The sequence below is a fragment of the Spermophilus citellus genome, assembly GCF_964194105.1.
Source record: "Spermophilus citellus genome assembly, chromosome: 5".
Lineage (NCBI taxonomy): Eukaryota > Metazoa > Chordata > Mammalia > Rodentia > Sciuridae > Spermophilus > Spermophilus citellus.
In genome coordinates this window covers 114089381-114111291 of record NC_138186.1, presented here as the reverse complement: position 1 = coordinate 114111291, position 21911 = coordinate 114089381, and the positions used below count along the sequence as shown (strand labels likewise).

Here is a 21911-nt window from a genome sequence, read left to right as displayed (position 1 = left end):
AGGCCATTGTAATGTCATTGAACTAATGGTGGGAAATAGGACGGAATGGTAGAAGGACACTGATTTTAAGCAGGTCTAAAAGAGAATCAGACATTCCTTATGAAAACATCCCTTCACAAACAATATGGGTAATGGTTTTGTAGGGAGCAAATATGTATTTGTAAGACCAGTGTCTGTTCAGTCTAAACCATTATTGCCTCTGAAAGGTATTTGGACTGTATATGGTAAGCTTGACTAGAAAGTAGTACAGGATATGACAAATAATTTTTGATGTTACTAAGAATTTGTATTTCGTTTAAAGTGGTGAGTAATAGAATGAGAACTGTTGAGGTTGATTCCCAGCCATTTTAGAAACTATTGTGTATACCTAAGTACTTGGATCCAGTTCACATAAAAATATACTATCCTCTGAACACTATAATAAAAAGGAGGATACTTTAGAGATGGATATTTTAAATTTAATGATAAATTTTTAATTACTATTTTATTTTCTAAGTGTTTTTTGCTAGAGATTGAAATCAAGCTTACCAGTTAATAAAATCCATTCATATTTTTAAGTTGAAACATTTATGTCTCTTATGACCTTGGGCACCTGTTTCATTGTTTTTCAGAACTATTGGCACTAGTTTGGTAATCCTATCTTGAAGTTTTTGGGTTTTTTTTTTTTTTTCTGTCCCATTTATCCAGAGACCTGCACTAAAAATTCTTATACCTCTGTTTTGGTCATCTTTCTATGGTACTATGTTATTTCTGTAAAGTTATCTATTACCTTCTACCTATGTAATAGCCTCATGTCTTTATGTATCTCTAAGCCTATGAGAGCATTATTTTCACTTCAGCTGTGTATTTTCATCTTTTTCTCTGAGAAAATTATTGTTGGAAAAAGTAGAAGAAGAAAAAATAAATGAAGTAGTTGTGTCTTCTTAATATGACACTGTTTTTGCCAGTAATGTTCTTTACCTATTCTTTCTTTCATTGTCAGACATAGTTTATTAAGTTAATTTTATTTTCCATATTTTTATGAGCCTACCATTCTTCCCTCATGTATTTCTGCTGTAAATTGGTTCATTCTATGGGTGTTGTTTTAATGTTAATTAGTTGACAGTTTGTTATTGATTGCCTGTCTACTATATGATTTGGGCTTTAGGTATTGGAGAGACACAGCAGTGAGAAAAATAAGCACAAAGTCTCATAGTTACCTAAATTAAATTCTAGTTGGGAGGCATACAATAAACACATATATAAGTATGTATTATGTGTCATATGATGACAGTTGCATTGGGAAGAAAAAGTAGGGTAAGATGAGAGAGAACTGTACTGGGAGAGAGCATTGCTATTTTAAATAGGATGGCCAGGGAAGTCTTCACTGATCTGATGTTATTAAATGAAGACCTGAAGCAGTTCATCTCACTTTTATTTATTAGAGGTTAATGGCCTTGTAGCCAGAGGAAACAAAAAGGGCAAGGGCAGCAAAATGAGGATATGCTGGACACTTTCTGAGAACATACTCCTGTGGGTAGCTTTTAAAAGTGCAGATAACATAGATTTTTCTTACCTTTCTCTTCCATTGCATTTGTCATATTCTCCTCTACCTGGAAAGCCAGTATATAGTGGTGTCCCACCACTTTTTTTTTTAATAATAATATCCAGTTTTAGAAAAACTTGTCTATATCTAGTTCTTTTTTCTTTTAATAAGCTTCGTGGGATCCAAAGCATTGTTTTAGTAATTAGTTTTATACTATTTTGAAAGAAGTAAATAAGATGTTAAGAATAGTGCCTTTTAGGTATGGGACATATTTACATTAAGATGATTAGAGAAGACCTGTTTGAGAAAATGATATTTAAGTTGAAATCTGAATGATAAGAATGAGCCAATCGTATTAGAAAATTACGTTTTAAAAACATGAGGTAATGATGTTCATCTCATTCCACCGTCTTTCCTACCCCATACCCCCTCCCTTCACCTCTATCCCCCTTGTTCATGAAGACACGAATGGTGTGACTCTACTTTGTGTACAACCAGAGATATGAAAAATTGTGCTCTATATGTATAATATGACATATTTATGTATATGTCATATATACAAATTAGAATTTTTTAAAAATGAGGTAAAAAAGAGTCTGGTTTTAGTCTTCATTTGTTCAGGTTGTTGTATTTGTATAGGTTTGGTGGCTTAATAAACATAATTTTTACATATCTGAAGGCTGAGGAGTTTAAGATGGGGCATTTGGAGATTTAATGTGTGGACCTAATTATTTCTTAAAGGTCCTATCACTTGATTACTATCATAATGAATGTTAGGATTTTACATGATTTATGGGGAGGGCATGAACATTTGATATATAAGAAGTGGGTTTTTAGAAATTGAAAGAAGACCAGTATGTCTTAGATGTGTGACCAGAGAGGGATGGAAGGGTAGCTTGAGGTGTATTGGAGGAAAGGAATGAACCAGATTATGTAGAGTCTTGTAGACCAAGGGAAAGAATTTGTGTTTTAAAGGGTAGTGGGAAGCCATTGTAGGATTTGGAGCAGAGGACAGGTAAGACACAGAATGAAATAAAAATACTTCACTGCTGAATGTAGAGTGGAATGGAAACAGCCAAAAAAAGAAGTAAAGAGGCTCTGGTAGTATTCCAGGTATAAGAACATGGTATAGCAGAGCATGGCATACCTGTAATCTTAGCCACTGGGGAGGTTGAGGCAGGAAGATTGTAAGTTAAGGTCAGTATAGGCAACTTATTATGACATTCTGTCTCAAAAATAAGAAAGAGGGCTGGGGATGTAGCTCAGTGGTAGAGCACTTGCCTAGCATGTGCTAGGCCTTGGGTCCAGTTCCTACTACCACAAAAACTAAAAAATGAGTGTTTATTGTGAAGGTAGAATTGATAGAACCTATTGTTAGGTCTGATGTAGAGGTTGGGAGTGCAAGAATTATTCCTGTGATCTAGTTTGGGTAATTATATAGATGGTGCTATACGTACTGAATGGAATATTTCAGAATAGGTATGGGGCAGGAAACAAAGCTGATTTGAGAGGTCATCTTTGTGGCTACAAGTTTGAGATGTTAATGAGTCATCTACATGAAAATATACTAAGTTAGATATTGGTAGAGATAAATATCATAAATGGGCAACAGTAGGTGGAGGAGGCTTAATAGATTGGAATCTAATGCTCCCACTTTTAATTTCATATTGTTTATTTTTACAGTGCCATCTTTTTTATATCAGCTTTGAAAATATGCAGTCATTGTGTTCCAGTGACAAGGCAGTAAAATATGGAATAATCCCGTTTTTTTCTGGGTGGTTGGAAGTTCTGTTTATACTAACCATTCTGTGTTTTTCTTTCTATATACAGCTGAGCTAATAAGTCATATTCATTACTTTCTTGCCTGCAATACTTTTTGTTTGCAGGTCAGTGAATAAGTTCAGTCTGAAGCTATGTGTGTGGCATTTAAGAATCTACAACTTTGTGAGAAAGTTGTGTAAAGCATATTTTGTAATCTCCTTGAGCACTCAATTAAATTTTACTATGGAACAAACAAGCTTTTTACTATATATATGTTTTAAATCAGTCTTTTGGTGTTCTCCTTTCTATAATTAAAAATAATGGTGGGGATGTTAAATTTTATTTATTTGTAATACAAAGCCATAAAGATAATTTGCTAGGCTTCTAGAGAAAGATTGCTTTTGAAATCACATGATTTAAATGAATAAATAAATTTTGTAGTATTTTGGATTATAACCTCTTTCAGTTGTCTTGGTAGTTGGCAGTGAATATTGTGGATGATAAAACTTGGTGAAACAGTGTGGTGGCATACAACTGTAATCCCAGCAACTCAGGAAACAAGGCAGGAGAATATCAAGTTTGAGGCCAGCTTCAGCAATTTAGTAAGACCCTAAGGAACTTAGCAAGATGTGTCTCAAAATAGAAAATAAAAATAAAAAATTCTAAAGGGCTGGGTTTGGAGCTCAGTGGTAAAGTACTCCTGGATTCAATCCTCAGTACAAAAAAAATTAAAAAGCAGAGGGAAAAAAACATTACTTGGTGAAACGTGCACCTCTACCCTTGTCTTCCCCCCCCCCCCCCAGTACTGGGGATTGGACTCAGGGGCACTCTATCACTGAGCTATATCTCTAGTCCCTTTTATATTTTATTTTGATACAGGGTCTTGCTAAATTGCTTATGGCCTCACTAAGTTGCTGAGGCTAGTTTCAAACTTTTGATCCTCCTGCCTCAGGCTCTGAAACACTGAGATTACTGGTGTGTCCACCACTGTGCCTGGCAAGTTTTACATTTCTTAAATGACGTTTTTTGTTTTGGAACTTTAAAAGTAGTTCATGGGTTTTTTATTTGTTTTTGTGGTGCTGGGGACTGAACCCAGAGCCTTGTGCATGTTAGCCAAGTGCATACTACCTGTGAGCCACATTGCCAGCCTTTGTGTTTCTCTAAAAGAACAAAAAGTTCTGGTGTACTTACTTTTCTAATCTTTGTCTCTTTTCCCCCCATTAGTTCCTTCTTACTTTTCTTTAGTGCAGGGTTTCTTAAAGTATAGACCACTGGCCAGAATCATCCACTGGGAGCTGACATAATTGTATCCTAGACCAACTGAATCAGAAACTCTACTGCTCTGGAACAGGCTATCTCAACCATGGCACTATTGCCATTTTGGACCAGATAATTCTTTGATTTGGCTGCGGAGGTGGAAAGGTTGTCCTGTCCAGTGTATCATGGTATGATGTTCAACAGCACTCCTATTCACTGGATGCCAGTAGCATTGTATCCCTCTCCTCAATCCCCAATCCCTATTTGTGACAAAAAAAGAAAAAAAAAAGTCTCCAGACATTACCAAATATCTTGAGAACCACTGCTCTACAGAGAGAAGTGATATGGAGTCAATGGATAAAAACCTCTATTGGAATATTAAATACCTTTAACTCATTCCAGGTTTCATGCTGATTACTTTACTACAATTTATATGCATTATCACTGCCTTTACAGCAGTTATACAAAATGTAGTTCAAAGTTCAAAGCCTCATTTATGAAGTTTCTCATCTATTTCAGTAGCTTAGTACTTGGACTTGTATGTCCAGTTGTTATAATGATTCATTTGGCTGAATTTGGAACCATATTCTTTTTCAACCCAAAGGCATTTGGCAGTTAAACAGATTAAACAGTTGCATAACCATCTCTTATATGTAAACTTAAGCTTATAATTTCTTGTAAAATTAACCATGTTTGTTTCTGGGAGGCGATTATTTTATTTTTGCTGAGGTGACTGTTAAATGACAAATGAATCAATAGTGACCTGTTATTGTAGTAAGATCAGTATTGCTTGCATTTTTGAAGTAGTACTTTACTACTTCATTATTATGTAATATATATTTTCCCTTTTATTTTCATCTCTTCCAGCTCACTTGGTTTTGTTCTGCATATCTTAACAATACTTTCTTCCCTCTCTCCTACCTCTTATTTAAATTTACTAGTCTCTGCCCCATGCCTTTATTTATTTATTTATTTATTTATAGTAAGTTCTGGATTATTAGATATACAACATTGTATTGTTTATCAATTTTATATCAATAATTAGTGGTTAATGCTAGGTTAATGTGTTAACCAGCCCCAGCTATAATATGCTTTTTTGGTGGGGGGGCGGATAAAAGACCTAGAAATTATTGTTGCTCAGAATTTTACAATTTCCCATTCCTACTTGCAACTCTGCGACATCTCATTTACTCGTCTATACCTTTGTAGAGTGCTCCTGATTAGTGGCTGTAGTGATAATAATCTGGCTATCAGATTTCTGCATATTAATGATGTTTCCTGAACCCCCCAAATCAGTGCTAGTTTCTTATTGCTCACTGCATACCTTCTCTCTTTTACTACTCTAGGAACTATGGAAGAATCAGAGGCCCTTTTTATGTGAAAATTACATTTAGATATTATAAAACTACCTATGCCAATATGTTAATTGACAAAGAATTACAAAGTTTTGAAACACTAGACTACTGGAAAAACATCCATTTTTAAAGGAGCACAATAAACATTCTGTTAATACAAAATGCAGCATGATTAGTAAAATCCTGATCATTATCTTCAAAGTGGCTTTCTACTTATGAAGCATTTTTTCCCACAAGGTCTCTTTAGGATCTAAACTATCCTTGAGTTCTTGAGCTTTTTACATTTTAACTTTTTTTCTATCTTTCACATTATTAGAAGGATATGAAAGTAGCTCAAACAATGCTTCTCATCAGTTAGGAAATATCACTGTGTCATATTCAAAGTGTTGAGATTTTGTGAACTTCCTTAATCTTGTATCTTGGTTTTGTTAGTATCTCCTTAGATTTTCTTCTACAGATATATTTTTCTATGTTTGCTTTTCATAGATGTTTTTAAAACAATTTTAAAATTCAAAAACACTATTAACATTTCTTTTACATGATTCTTGTTTGTTTTTTGGTTTTGTTCATTTGTAATAACTGCAGATTGAATCCAGGGCACTCTACCACTGAGCTACATACACTCCCAACCCTTTTTATTTTTCTTTTGAGGCATAGTCTAAGTTGCTGAGGCTGGCCTCAAACTTGCAATCTCAAGTAGGTGGGATTACAGGTATGCACCAAGAGATTAAAAATATTAATATTTGTGTGCCTGGGATACAGAGGAGCAGAAGAGATGACACTGAGTGGAAATGCAGGAATTGAGAAAAGAGATGACTTCTTAGGTTTTAGTTAAAAGGGAAAGGCTTTATACTTATAATAGAAGCCCCCACCCATATTTATTTATTTATTTATTTTCAGATGTTATGTTCAGAAAAATACAATATGAGATTCAAATATTTGAGTTGCAGAAGAATAATAAGGGAAACACTGGTAGGATAATTTTACATGTTAATAAATTCTTATTTTTACTATTAGGATTCTTAGAAATCTTGATTTTTGTGCATCATAGGATATTTGTATATATCAGTTATTACTAAAAGGAACTGAACTCATTTTTTAAAAAATAATTTTTGCAGTTCAATGGATCAAACTCAGGACATCATGCATTTGGCAGGTGTTTTATCACTGAGCTGTGCTTGCAGCCCAGTATATTTGTAAAAAATATTGGTTAATCCACAATAAGTTCATTATAAGAAGTAATAAAATGTTATTGTTAAAATTCTGTGTGGGCCCTATTTTGAGATATATGTGATTTTTTTAAGGACCCAGCTTTTTTCCCAGTGAACATAAAAAGAAGTTTGTAAAAATGCCACTAAAAATTTCTGTGATACATTAGCATTTTTCATGTAGCCACCCATGGGCAGATTTGATAAGATGGATTCCAGATAGAACAAAATTTATCTAGAGATTATTCCAATTACTAAATTTCTCATGGTATCCCAGTCCTGGATAGTTTTACATGTTATCTAATGATCCCTTATAAGAATTAGATAAATGTTGTCACTTCTGCAAATGAGGAAATGAACTCAGCTAGTAAGAATCAGTACCAGAAATTTGAACCTCTGTCGCTTCTGATTCTAAGGTAAATCTATTTTTTCATTACATCTGGAGGTCATTAACTCTGGATATATGTTAGAGTCCTGTTGGTGAGCTTTCCAAAGGTACAGATGCCAGAGAATTAGATACCCATTCACATGAGGAGGGTCTTGCACTTTGGGTTGGTTTGTTTGGTTTTGGCACTGGTTATTGACCCCAGAGGTGCATTCTTTTTTTTTTTTTTTTTTTTTTTTTTTTTTTTTTTTTTTTTTTTTTGAGGCAAGGCCTTGCTATGTTGCTCATGCTGGTCTTGAACTGCATCCTCCTGCCTCAGTCTCCTGAGTTGCTGGGTTTCAGGGTTGGGGGGGGGGTGCTACTGCATCCAGCTACATATTTATATTTTTATTTTTAGAAGCTCTGCTTATGATCCTGGTGAGCAGCTAAGTTTGAGAAATGTTGTATTGAATACTGCATCTCCAGTGACCACTGGTGAACCTTTGTTTGAAACTTTTGTTATTTGTCAGTGGTTAATCATCAGTAGTACTTTGTAATTCACATTTTATCACCAGAAGCATAGGACATTTGTATTTGAACAATGAGAGAATATCTTCCATAATAAACATTGGAAAGGTGACAGTGAACATGATATTGGATGTCTTTTTCCTTTTAGTTCTTCCAAAAATTATAATAGATTTTTTTCTTTTTATCATTACTTTGGTGTGCTTTTTTGAGTAAAGTAAAAATGAAGTTGATTAGTTGTTCAGTGTGTGGCACTCTATGTATCAGAAGGTGATTCGGCTAAGAGGAAAGACATTTTCTCACTTTACAATAGCTTTGAAAAGTTATAAAGCAGAATATTGTTTTAAGTATTGATTTAAAAAGGAATATAGGTAAATAATTAGTCCTGCCCTACTGTTTTCATATATATATATATATGAAATCTCATTTTGGCAAGCAAGTTATAGTAAATGTTGTCTTTTGGATTAAAATTTTAACATTAGTGAATGAAATAACAGAATAAGTTTCTTTTGTATTGTGAAATTTTTGAGTTTCTTCTACTCATACAAGTTTGAAATAAACTCTTTAATTGTATTTTGAGCTGCCTTTAAAATAAACCCAGTTATTGGGATTGACTTTGGAATACATTTAAAGATGTTGTAATCTGCGCTTATAGTTTATTGGCTGCTATTAATTAAAATTTATAGTCTGCTTTTTTCAGTCCTTAGTAAGATTAGTTTTATTTGTTTTCAGCAATAGTTTTTAAACATTTACAGTTTTCATAGGTAACTAATTTTTATTTTATTTATGTTATGCTGTAATAAAGCATAACAGTAATGAACCCCTCATCTTCTCAGATTAAAAAGAAACCTTTCACCCCGTCTTATGAATCTCTTCTGTACTCATATATAAACACACACACACACACAAACACATTCACCTTTTTTGGGGGTGGTGGAGATCATGCTAGTGATTGAACTCAGAGCCTTGAGCATGCACTCTGTTGTTGAGATACATCCTCAACTTCCCCTAATATTGTAAGACGTTTTTAGGAAATGGATGGGTTGGGGTGGAGTGATTATCTTGTCTTAAGGATAGTAGATGAGGAACTCAGATTAGCTTGCCACAACTGGAGGCCTCCCAAGATGTTGGCTTAGATTTTCTCGGACCATCATTTCTATTCCCACCACCTTTTATGAATTTCAACTGGAAATAAAGCAGTTGAAATTGATGAAATGTATATACAACTAAATTGTACCCACAGAGTGAGAAGATCGAAACTATGGTATTTGAAAGAGGTAGAGAAAAGGCAAAACAAGACATAAAGGCTTGTAAAATGTTGCAATTGGGTTGTATTAAAACTCTGTTCTCCCCAAAATGACTCACAGAGACTGTAATATAACTCCAGCAGGCAACATTCATGTAGAATTTGGTATTTCCTGGCCCTAAGCCTGGCTGAACACTAAATATCTTAGGGTTTGGACAGGACCATTTTTCCATATTGATGTTCACATTTTACTTATATAATCTAGGATGCACAGTGGTGCCTTGTTGAATCTGAGGCAGCCTAAAAGATAATGATAATAGCAAACAATATGTAGCACTTTGTATCTATTAACCCATTTATTTCTTTCAGTAGAATTATGAATATTTTATTACTATTTTCCCTTTATAGACAAAGAAATTGTATGAAGTTTCAAAAATGCCATATTCAGTAGCTCACACAAATAGTAAATGGCAAAGCTGTGGCATAGGTACTATGGTTCCACAGTTTTGTTTTTTGTTTTTTTTTTTTGTTGTTGTTGTTGTTGTTAGCTATGGCACATTTGAAATTCCCACTTTCGGTTTCCATTTGCCTAAATTATTCATTCATTTTGGTATTTTATCAATAAAAAAACATTGAATATATACTATGTGCCTTAAACTTTCTAGGGCTGAAGATACAGAAGACAAGATTCTTGCTCCCATAGAACTTATCTATGGTAGTGAGACAGTAAGTAACTAAGCATGGAAATAGGGTAATTTCACATAATGATAAGTGTTTAGAAGAAAATAGCCTAATGGTATAGAGAATGATTGAAGAGTGGGGCTACTTTTACTGGGATTATGAAATAAGTTAATTTGAGGAGACAACACTTGTGTTGAGACTTAAATAATCAGAAGGAAGGAGCTATGTAAAGAGAAGAGAAGATATTCCAGGCTTGCAAAACTGTGAGATGAGAATACCTTGGCATTTTTCTAGGACATACATGTGTGCACAGACACATCCACACACAAAAGAGTGTGACTTGTAGTTCAGTAAGTAAGCAAGATACTATCTTAGTAAGTTGGAAGGTGGGTCTTGAGATCTCAGAGGAATGCATGAGCAAAAAATATCCTTCCAAAGGGATGGGAAGTGGCCAGTAGGAGTCAGCTCCCTGAGGAAGAGGTATTTTATTTCTGACAGTATTTATTGTTTCCTGTGTGCAGAATTGGGCAGGCATCTGTCTATCCCAGTTGTAGGCAATAAGAGGATGCAGTGATTTTTGTTTCAGTTTGTTTTGTTTTTAATGATTTTTGTACTTAAAATAACTACATTTTTCAAGTCCATCATGACATACTATTCTTTATGACCCATTAGAGAAATGTTTGAAAAATTTTTTCATTAGTGATACAATTTGGTTTGTTTAAAAAGAACACTTTAGATGCTGGGAAGAAGAGACATATGGAAACAAAAAGACCAATTATGAAGCTGCTGCAGTTGTTGAGATGAGGATTGTGATTTAGATGAAAGCAGTAGCAATATTTAGATGAAAGCAGTAGCAAATTGATAATATTTAGAGTACAGACTAATTGTACTCTAAATATTATCAATTACTGTTCTTGATGCCCATTTCCCTGGACTGTAGCTTTTGTTTTACAGGACAAAGGAATAAATGTCTTCTCTCAGTTTATCCTCAGGCATCAATAGCCTATGTCAAATTTTCCTGAGACCTGTGTTTCATTGCTCTTTTGATTCCCTCAAACCACAAATTCCTCTGAGTCCAATCCTACTGCCAAGATGTATTTATGTATAGGATTAAAGATATTCTCCTCCAAGACTGGCACTTCTCAATCTGCCAATCCAACGCTCTTGAAATGGGTTGCATTGTATCATGAAATAGCTGTTGATGAATTTTCAGGGGTCTTAAATACTTTTCAGAGCTACTTTGCCTTAGAAGCTTTCCTCAGATATATCTGTTACTTTAAACTCTGTGCAGTAGTGCCAGTCTTTTCTGGCTCATATATAAATGTGTGGGTGTAGTTCTGTTGAGCAGCATCTAAGTACTGATGGATGTGCCAAGAGAAAGAGAATGCTCCTTGTCCCTAGTTCACCTCAGCTGCCTGGTTAGATGTAATTCTCTTAATTTGACTTGACTCAGAAGACAAATGAGCTCGAAGATACACCTCACTTATTTAACATCTGTTTTTGACAGCCTACCAGTAATTACTATTTATTCCCTTTTCTCTTCTCCTGTTTTGCCTTACAAAGATTTTTAACATATTGCATGTGAAGAAATTAATTCAAATAAGTCTATATTTGGATATGTTTTCTCATACATATCTTGAAAACTTCTGGTTAAAGCACTACATATATTACACAACAACTTGTATTGCTGATTTGAATAATCCAGGTGGTAGATGCAAAATCTTATGAGGAGTGGATCCCCTTCCTAGTGATTTTTAAACTATTTGGTTTTCTTCTCAAAGAACAGCTTAGAGTCAGTCTTTTATATCCTGACATAGTGACATTTATTTGGGGTGCTGTAATTGTTGTCTTTGGCATTATAAATATTCAAGACCAGTAAGTGAATACAATGTGTATGTATATAGGGGTCATCTCATCCTTTTCCTATGAGGTGCCCACAAACTGAACTAAGATTTTGTAATAATTCCTGAAGTCTCCCAATGTGTACTCCTTGTCTTCCATGGGGATTTCAAGCATATTTTGGCACATGAGTGTTGAAAATAATTTTGCCTGAAGTTCTTTCTTCCCATAAAGCTTAAGTAGAAGAATCCTTCAAAGTTGCCTTTTTTTTTTTTTTCCCATGTAAGGAACAGAGAATAAAAGTCTAATGTACCTTGAGATAATCTGAAATTCTTTTTTGTTTGTTTGTTTGCTTTTGTTTTTATGGTGCTGGGGACAAATCAGGTCACATGAATGCTAGGCAAGCACTCTATCACTGATCCCGGTTATTTTTTCTGTATTAAATTTTTTTTTCAAGATCAATATAAAAGCTTAATGCAGTAGAAAATGAGGAACAGTTCATGGCCACTAGGATTTTTGAGGAATTCTATTTTTAATCCTTTTAAAAAACAGATGGCAATGTTTTTGGTGTGTGTGGGGGTATTCCTGGGGATTTAACACACAGGCACTTAACCATGGAGCCACATCCCCAGTCCTTTTTATGTTTTACTTTGAAACAGCATCTCACTAAGTTGCTGAGGGTCTCACTAAGTTGCCAAGGTTAGCCTCAAACTTGTAATCCTCCTGCCTTAGCCTCCCAAGCCACTTGGATTACAGGCATGTGCCACTGGGCCTGGCTTAGAGGTAATATTTCTACAGAACAGTCCTTCAATTTTATAATCCTTGCATTAATAGCATTCTTGAATTTCAAAAAGAAAACTATCAGTTATATTGCTAGTAAGTCTGATAAAGTGTATTTGTTCTTTCTTTCTCCTATTATATGAGTAATCTAAACAAATGCTAGTTTATATCTTTTCCTACCTAGTTTTTTTAAATTGTGTTTTGCAGGAGAACTAAATAAATTTGGAAGTTGTTGAAACTGATGTACATATTTAATAGATGCATAGTTGTATGTGGTTAAAAAATAATAGCCAAAGATCATTATGGTATAAGTACTGTGTGTTCTTGATGGCTGAAGAAACAAATCACTAATTTTATGACTTAATTATAATAATGAATAGTATAGTTTCAATATTTAAACTATTGCTTGAAAGCAGTTCAGTATATTCTTAATTCATTAATATTTAGGAAAATAGTAAAATTTTTGTTCTTAAACTTTATTGATTAAAGTAGATACTGATATTATGAAGTCCAGTTTGAAAGGCAATTGGTTATATACACAATTTTAGAACTAATTTTCTTTAACTGCTATCTGTATCTTTCTTGATAATAAACAAGTAATAAAAGTTAATTTATTCTTAGTGTGCTTTTCATATTGCTTAGAAAATGCCTAAAATTTTTATATGGGATTATAACCTTTTATAAGAAGATTAAAAACTGATACAAGTACAGATCCTTTATCCTGTCTTTCTTCTTTTGAAACATAGTTGTCTGGGTCCAATCAGGAGATAGAAACTACACATTGGGTTGAACAGGGTAAGTTTTGTAAAGAATGATTAAACCCTGATAAAAGAGTGACTTTAAGACATAGGAAAGTATATATGGTACCTAGGACTGGTAGAGAAAGGACAAACCTCAGTGGGCCCCTTCCTTAAGGCTGGGATTCAGATCTCAGTGGGGAAAGGTATAATTCAACCTACCAAATTAAAGGGTACCATTGTACCCTGGTCAGAGCTAGTTCATAGGCAGTTGGGTAATATAGCATGTAGAGGGGGAGCAACCCTTTGAGCCACCCGTATGCCTCTGCAGGCAGGAAGTCTTAGAGGGTTGAATTTTGTGTTGAGAGGGAAGATTATTGCTAGTCAGGGCCTATACTTCCAGGTCCTTGAGAAGACTGCACATCTGGACATGTGTGTGAGGCAGCCTTCACTTGATGTTCTTACCTCAGTACCACTGATCCACTATGCAGTAGTTGGAAACTACAGAACTGCCTTTTGCCCTATAATCTCCTTTGAACACTCATTGCTGAGAAACCTTCAAATAGTTGTTACTGTAGAGAATCTCAGAATATTTGTGTCCATGTGGGACTGTATATGTTGAAAGGAGAATTTGAAACTGAAGATTATTAAATTTGTAACTGTCATAATCAAGTTTCCATTCGTCCTTTCCCCAGTTTTTGTACTTTCTTCCAGTACATATTTGCAACCTCTTTTGACTAATTACTTGTCTGCATCTTTTATTGTTTGTGATTGTTTTTCTTCTTTTAGCACTGTTGACATCTGGGGTCAGGATAATTGTATTGGGAGGCTGTCCTGTGTATTATGGTAGGTTTAGCAGCATCTCTGGCTCTATCCCTAAATGCTAATCACACATACATCTCCTCCTGCCTGTACATAGTTCACATTGTGTTTTGTTTTGCTTTTTGGTACCAAGGATTGAACCCAAGGGTGTTTAGCTACTGACATCTCCCCAATCTTTAAAAAATTTTTTTTTCCTCAAATTTTGAGACAGAGTCTCCCTATGTTGCCTAGAGCCTTGCTAAGTTGCTGAGGCTGGTTTCAAATCTGCAATCCTCCTGCGTTAGCCTCCCAAGCTGCTAGGTTTATAGGCGTGCACCCACCACACTGAGCTCCACAGCAAAAAGGTCTCCAAATATTAAGAAAATCCTTTGGAGATCAGCATTTTCCTTGGTTGAAAACTTACTGTAGCCTGTGTTGTTCTCTCTTTTAGAAGCAGTTTTAATATCTGTTTTAATGAGGGTTTGCTAGTGTTTTTTTTTTTTTTAAACAGGCTCAGTTTTAATAGAGAAGGAATCTTAATTATGAAACATTTTTAGAAGAGGCATTAGAAACTAACACCTTGTAAAAAAATATCTTATGTGAATTAAGGTGGAATTTTAAGTGGATTTGGTTTCTAATAACCTTGATATTTGGTTGCAGGGCTAGGATTAGAGAATTCCATTTTTTAAAATGAAATATTATATTGGTAGTGTTTTACTATATTCATTCTTTGATTCAAGAGCTTATGCTCTGCCTTTACCATGCAAGGTGCTAGAGATTAAATGACAATACACTGATTGAAATTTTTCAAGTATGCATGAAGAATTATTTAGTTGTCACATTCTTGCCTTGATTCTTTTTTTAAAGATTTTTTAAAACATGGATACAATATCTTTATTTATTTTTTTAATGTGGTGCTGAAGATTGTACCCAGTATCTCACAAGTACAAACCCTAGCCTCTTGCCTTGATTCTTGATGGTAAAACAAAACATGTTTTAAACATTAAAATATAATTTCTTCCTATATAAAATGACCGTGTTAAAGGTGCTGCTCTTAGCTTTAAGGTATAGTTTTGCAACTGGGGTGGTATTTGAATCGGAAGATCCACATTCTGGCCTTGTTCCTTATTAAGCATCTTCATCATTTGTGAAACTGTTCTTGATTAACTGGATTCAAAATCCCTAACCTACAATTTCTAATATGTCATGAGTAGTCCCCCAGGTTAGAGTTGAAGATGAGACCAGGGAAGGCCTAAAAGCCAGTCATAGTCTTCTAGCACTTATGTTCTGGGTACAAGAAGAAACAATTTTACTTTTATATAGTTACGAAAGCTTAAGCAATTAAGATTGCTTGTAGATTAATTGGAGACAAGTCTAGCAGTAGAGTAAGGGCTCAAACAGTGAGTTGGCCTGAAATTCTTGACTTCTTTACCTGCTTTACAGAGATTTGGCCATGATAAAAATTTCTGAGTATGGAAAACGTTTTATTGTAAGGATTCTAAAAAGGAATTGCTTAAGAAATAGTATACAGAATCAGAGAAAAGTTTGTAGTTACATGTTGGATGAGGGGCTTGTATCCAGAATATATGAAGATTGCTTAGAACTTAATAGCAAAAAGAACACAATTTAAAATGGAGTAAAGGATTTAATAGATATTTTTCTAAAGAAGAATGCACTACTGGTCAATAAACACATGACAAGATGCTTAGCATTATTTGTTGTTAGGAAAGTACAATTCAAACCCATAGTGAGATACTATTTTATACTCACTTCGATGACAGAGTATGAAATAACAGAAATTAAAGTGTTGGCAGGAATGTGGATAAATTGGAACCCTCATTCATTACTTGGGGGAATGTAGAGTGGTTCAGTCATTATGGAAAACAGGTTGGCAGTTCCTCAAAACATAGCAGTTAAACAGAACTTCCATAAGATGTAGCACTTTCATTCCAAGGTAAATATCCCAAGGAACTGGAAATGCATGCTCACACAAAAATTGTGCGTGAACATTTTTTGTTGTGTTTTGTTTTCCCACCTCACGATCCTCCTGCCTTAGCCTACCAAGCCAGTCCACCATATCTGGTGCATTAATGTTCTTAATAATAATATTTCTAATACCCAAAAGTTCAAAAAAACTCAGATATTCTTCAGGTGATTGATAAAATCTTGTAACTCCATGTGATGGAATGGTTTTGGGGCACAAAAACAAATGAGGTTCTGCTATATGCTATAGGAAAAATGAACAATATGTTGCATGGAAAAAAAATGAAAAGACCACATATTGTGTGATCCACTTATATAAAATATTCTGAACTCTATTGAGAAACCACTGAATTCTAAACATTAGAGGGTAAACAGTATGGCATGCACATTATGTCTCAGAAATGTTTTAATGAACCTAAATAATAAAAAAGATTAATCAGTATGAGATTATGCTATACAATAGACATTTCACAAGTACAGTTATTTTTAATTTTTTCTGTACTGGAGATTGAACCCAGAGATGTTTTACTACTAAGCTACATCCCCAGACCTTTTTTTCCTTTGAGACAGGGTCTCACTAAGTTACCCAAGCTGGCCTTGAACTTGGAATCATCCTGCCTCAGCCTGCTGAATAATTGGGATTTATAAGTGTGTACCAGTATGCCTGGCACCAAGTTCAGTGTTTGGCTTTGTTTCTGTATGCACATTCTGGCTAACGTTTAGTTTACTTAAGCCTGTCCGTTTATAGTTGAACAGTTGGAGTGAGATCAGGAGAGTCAAATTATCTTTCCATACCTGGCCATCATAACACAAATAGTCACATATCTGTTTAAGGTTTTTCTTATAAGAAAAAATGTAAATAGGAAGAGGAAAAATGATGTAGAAAATTTAACTTTATATCTTTATGTTTAATTATGGAAAGATAAGATTAGTTAATTATAGTTTCTTGAAATTTCTAGGAGATATTCATGTCTTCATGTGAGATATTCCATTAGAATGTTCATTTTAATAACACAATTTATATCATTTCAGACAGATTTGACCAATTTTGGGCCATCAATCGGAAACTTATGGAGTATCCTGCAGAAGAAAATGGATTTCGTTATATCCCTTTTAGAATATATCAGGTAAGAAGTAATATTGTGAAAAATACTAAGTTGTGAAAGCCTCAGACATCTTACTTCTTGAAGCAGTCCTGGTCCAAAAATCTTTTGTGTAGTATCTGAAAGTTTGTTTTTCAGCTCTGACTTTTGGTGGCAATTATATTAGAGATTGACTTGTGTGCAGTTACTACTCATTATTCAAAGTTTTTATATTTGCAGAATTACCTACTTGCTAAAATTTATCAGTGACCCCTAAGTCAGTACGTGAAACACTTTGCAATTTTACAAGATGTGCAGTGGAGTTAAAAATATGATTTGCCTGATGTGCATGTTCCAAGCTGACGTTAAACAAAGCAACACTTTGTCTTCTTGTTCACCTTTCATAGTATAAACAAGAGTCCTTTTCATAGTCTGTTCAGTCCATTTTTTTTCCTGTTCCTTTTGGGGGTATGGGAGGGGTTTTTTTTGGTTGGTGATTTTTCTGCTGTATAGAATGCACAGTGTAGCTTTTGTTTTTTAATATTTTGTTGTTATTGTTATAGATGGACACAATATCTTTATTTTATTTTTCTGTGGTGCTGAGGTTCAAACCCAGTGCTTCACGTGTGCCAGGCAAGCGCTCTACCACTGAGCCACAACCCCAAACCGTGGTGTAGTTTTTAAACAGAAATGTACTTAAAGCAAGATTATATATTAGGTGATGAATATGTCGTAACAAAAGCTCTCAGAAACGTAACATTATTTCTCTTAGGCCCAGTAGTTCAGTATTTGCTAATTCAGCGTTTTAAGTCACTTTTTATAGAATATAACTATTACAAATGAAAGGATTGCATTCATTTTATATGGTGAATTCTTGGAATTGTACAACAAAATAGACAGTAAGTAGCTTTGCAGGTCTTCATTACAGCAAATATATAGGAGGTAAAGAACTATAATATTTTGTATAGTACTTAAAAATTCAGTGTGCTTGGGATATAATATAGCAAATACTAAATACTTATTGAGGGCCTGGGGTTGCAACTCAGTGGTTGAATGTTTCCCTAACATGTGAGGTCATAGGTTTGATCCCCAGCACCACCAAAAAATAAATAAATAAATTATTGAGTTAATGATATTCTAGAAAGCAAATTACCTGCTATCATGGGAAATCATTTAAGAACAGAGAGTCTGCTCTAGTTAAGTCATCACATAACTATATTCAAAGAGGAAGACCAATCACCTGATTAAAAATTAGCAAATAAAGCCTCAGAATACTGAAGGAATAAAGTACCTTTTTATTCAATGCTGCAGGTATAATTTCCAAGGGGTTGATACTTTTCTTGAAGTCAGGGTTGCTATGTTCCTAGTTTGGGTCCAGCATCTAGTAAAGTACCCAGCGTGTGAATTTTTAACTTGGTAAATCATTTATTGTTGATCTTCTTTTCATTTTATTCTATCATAATCTCCATATTAACTTACCATAAGGCATTTCCACAGCCTAACAAAGTATTTTATTTATGGAATTTAGTTGAACAAAATATGTAACTTTAAATGACTTTAAAGACATTTTCAAAAGAAGAGTTCCAAAATTGTTTTCAGATTTGTACTTCCAGCACTTAGAAGTGTATTGTTCAATTCTGGTGTTTACATTTAATGATACTGTATTTTCTTTATGTAATTACTTTGAGTTCCTATAGGGATAGTGTATTATATTAATGCTTAATGTAGGGATTATTATTGTCAGAATAATAGTGCAGATATACAGAAGAGAGGTCTTCCTTTTTGGTATATCATTGTATTCTGGTGGAAAATTGTCAGTTCGTAACTCTTACTCTTGTTTATTATAATGCAGAAAGAAGTGGAGAATGGGGTTAGGAGGAAAAAGAAAATGTGTATGCATGGCAAAAATGGTTTTTATAAAAATTCCATAATTAGTTAAGTGGGAAGGTAGAGAATTCTCAAAATTTGCCTTACAAAACCTGGCTGCCAGAAGGGGATCAGTGCTTCTTGCCTGATCTTTCCTGTGTCAAGACAGTTGGGCATTTTGTCCTTAAAAGAAAGAGACTGAAGTTTTTAAGTGACCTACATAACTTTCCTTTTGGCTTTATACCCAAGTGTGTTGTGTAACATGAATATAACAATTTAGGTCTTCTAGTTTTTACTAATTTATCATATCCTGACTTTCTTCATTTCCCTATTTTACATTTTATTTTATTTTGGTTTTGGGGTACCAGGAATTGAACCCAGAGGCACTTAACCACTGAACATATTCAGCCCTTTTTTAATTTTTATTTTGAAACAGGATCTCTCTAATTTGCCAAGGGTGGTTTGAATTTGCAGTCCTCCTGCCACTGGGATTACAGGCGTGTGCCACCACTCTCGGCCCTGTTTTATGTTTTTAAATATCCATGCATGTTCTGACCAAAGAGAGATGAAGTCCTGTTTTCTTTCTTTCTTTTTGATTATATGATCTCTAGTTAACATTAGATTTCTGTTGCTAACTTTTGATTAGTTTATATGTTTGTGATATTTTGTTTTTGAGTCTGGCTTTTTATTTATATGGCATTTCGATTATTACCTTTTATTTAATATTTAGTACTGTAGTCTTTGAGACCTTTAGTTAGTAAAGAAGATGTAAAGAAACCCTGAAAATCCATGTTATTAATATACAAATGAAGGGAATAATTTTCACTAAAATACTTATTTTACTCTGCAGAATCCTAATAGAATTCCTGTACAGCAAGGAGTGAGCAAGGGACCCTGAGCATGCTTGAGAGAGGCCCATTTTATCATGTTGAAGTCTCAAATCTGTCTTAGGAGGTAGGAATCATTATCTCATTTCTAAAAAATGAGGAAATGGAAGGTCAGCGACCTTTATATCTCTTGCTCACTATCACACAAATGAAAGAATCTAAACTTAGTTCTGATTTGTGAACTTGTTGTTGTTGTTTGTACTAAGGATTCAATCCAGGGTTGCTCTTCTACTGAGCTACTTACTCAGCCCTTTTAAATTTTTTTTAAGTCAAGTCCTCGCTAATTGTTGAGACTGGCCTCAAACTTGCAGTTTTACTACTTTAGTCTCCAAATAGCTGGGGTTAAAGGTTATCTCCACCATGTCCAGCTTATCATAATTTTCCTTTATATATTATGACAAAAAGTAAAGTTCACCTTACATTGATAGGAAACTAGAACTTTGGCAGTGTTCTTTAAAGATTGGCTTTTGTAAAGATTATGTAGAACTACTTATTTTTCATCTGCAAAATGTTTATTTATAGGCTCAAAATGATTACAACCAAGTGACAGAATTATAGTGGTAAAAGTTACATTCCTCTAGAAACTGTCTAGAGATGTTGCAGACCATGTTTCTGTCATTTACATAACAGTTTGGTTTGGTATGTGAGTTTCAGGTTTGTGTTCCTGAAATCCAGGTGCTTTAGTATTACCCAGTATTCTAGAAATGAGGTTAATGGCAGGAAGTGTTACAGAAATGTAACCAATATGTTATTTATGATAGCACATTTAAATAGATGGTGATTAATGAGAGTATCTGTCAAAAAGATTTGTAAAATGACCATAAATTCCTTAGATATTGGTATTTCTCTTATAGAATGAATTTAACCTATTGTTTCAGTTTTTTAAGAAGGAACAGATTCATAAATGTTATCCTGTCACTATATTTTGAGTAAAAAGTTTTCTCTGATTTGCCTTATATGAGTTTATTTACTCACAAATATTTGCATTTCCATGCCCTGTGCAATACACAGGGAAGTCAAGTGGTGGTTAATATTATATATCATTCCTGAGAGGTTGAAAGAAACTAATCAACTTCAGTATACAGATATAACACTGCAACTGTGATTTCTGTGAATAGATACGTAGTGTAATAAAATTCTAATGCTCCTGGGGGAATTTGAACTAGTTTGGGAAGACAGAGGAGGCTGATTTGAGGAAACCTTATGTTTCTTAGGGTAGGCAGAAAGTCTGGAGAAGAACATTGTAGGCAAAGGGGACTTTGAGAAAGAGGACCTCTTGAGCATCAGGAGTTGTGGGGAAAGAGACTGCAAAGGTACAGATTAGACCATATTACCATGTTTTCTGGAAGGAATGGAAAAATCTTAAGATAAATTTTAATAATTTGAATATCCATTCATACTTATTCAACAAAGATCATTATGCCATCTCCTCTCTTCTCCATGTTGTTTTTGAGGTTGTAAACAAATTTAGGGACTCTTCTTAGGATCCACCTAACAATGTTATTTTCAGTTTTAAACAAAACACAAAGCTGATTAACGGTGTTTGTTTCCTCTTACATGATTAGATGGTTCCCACTTATCCTTAGAAGAAGTTCTTCATCAGTTATGTAATAGTACAAAAAGTGGAATTTTGAGTTTAGATTTGTTCTCTTTCATAATCATCAGAGCTCTCTGTTCTTTCTCATTTACTATTTTATGTTCATTTGTCATTAAACCCCCATTAATATTTTAATTTGATCAGGTTTACTGGCTATTTTTATTTTTACGAATCTGTTTACTTTCTATTGTGATGTGCTAAGATATATTTAAGAATCTAAATATTTAGCAATTTCAGAGGAGAAAAAGTATATTTCTAAAAATGGAAACTAGGATGTCAGGGATTAACTGGGCACTTCCTAAACTGAAGAAGAAGTCAAATTTTAGGCTCTGTTTTTTTTTCCCCCAGAAATATTAATTTATTAATATTGAAATGTGAGAACAGTAGAAATGTGTGGCAAATTATGTCCATATCTTT

At 34.1% G+C, this 21911-nt stretch overlaps 1 protein-coding gene across 3 annotated transcripts in view; it reads left to right on the top strand.

Annotated features, from left to right (window-relative positions):
• Positions 1-21911, top strand: part of ATG5 (autophagy related 5) — a 143937-nt gene that overhangs the window by 76461 nt on the left and 45565 nt on the right. For all 3 annotated transcript variants that reach the window (XM_081294736.1, XM_081294737.1, XM_081294738.1), the window contains one exon: positions 17095-17189. In XM_081294736.1, the coding sequence (XP_081150862.1) occupies positions 17095-17189 (95 nt within the window). The remainder of the gene's footprint in view (positions 1-17094; positions 17190-21911) is intronic.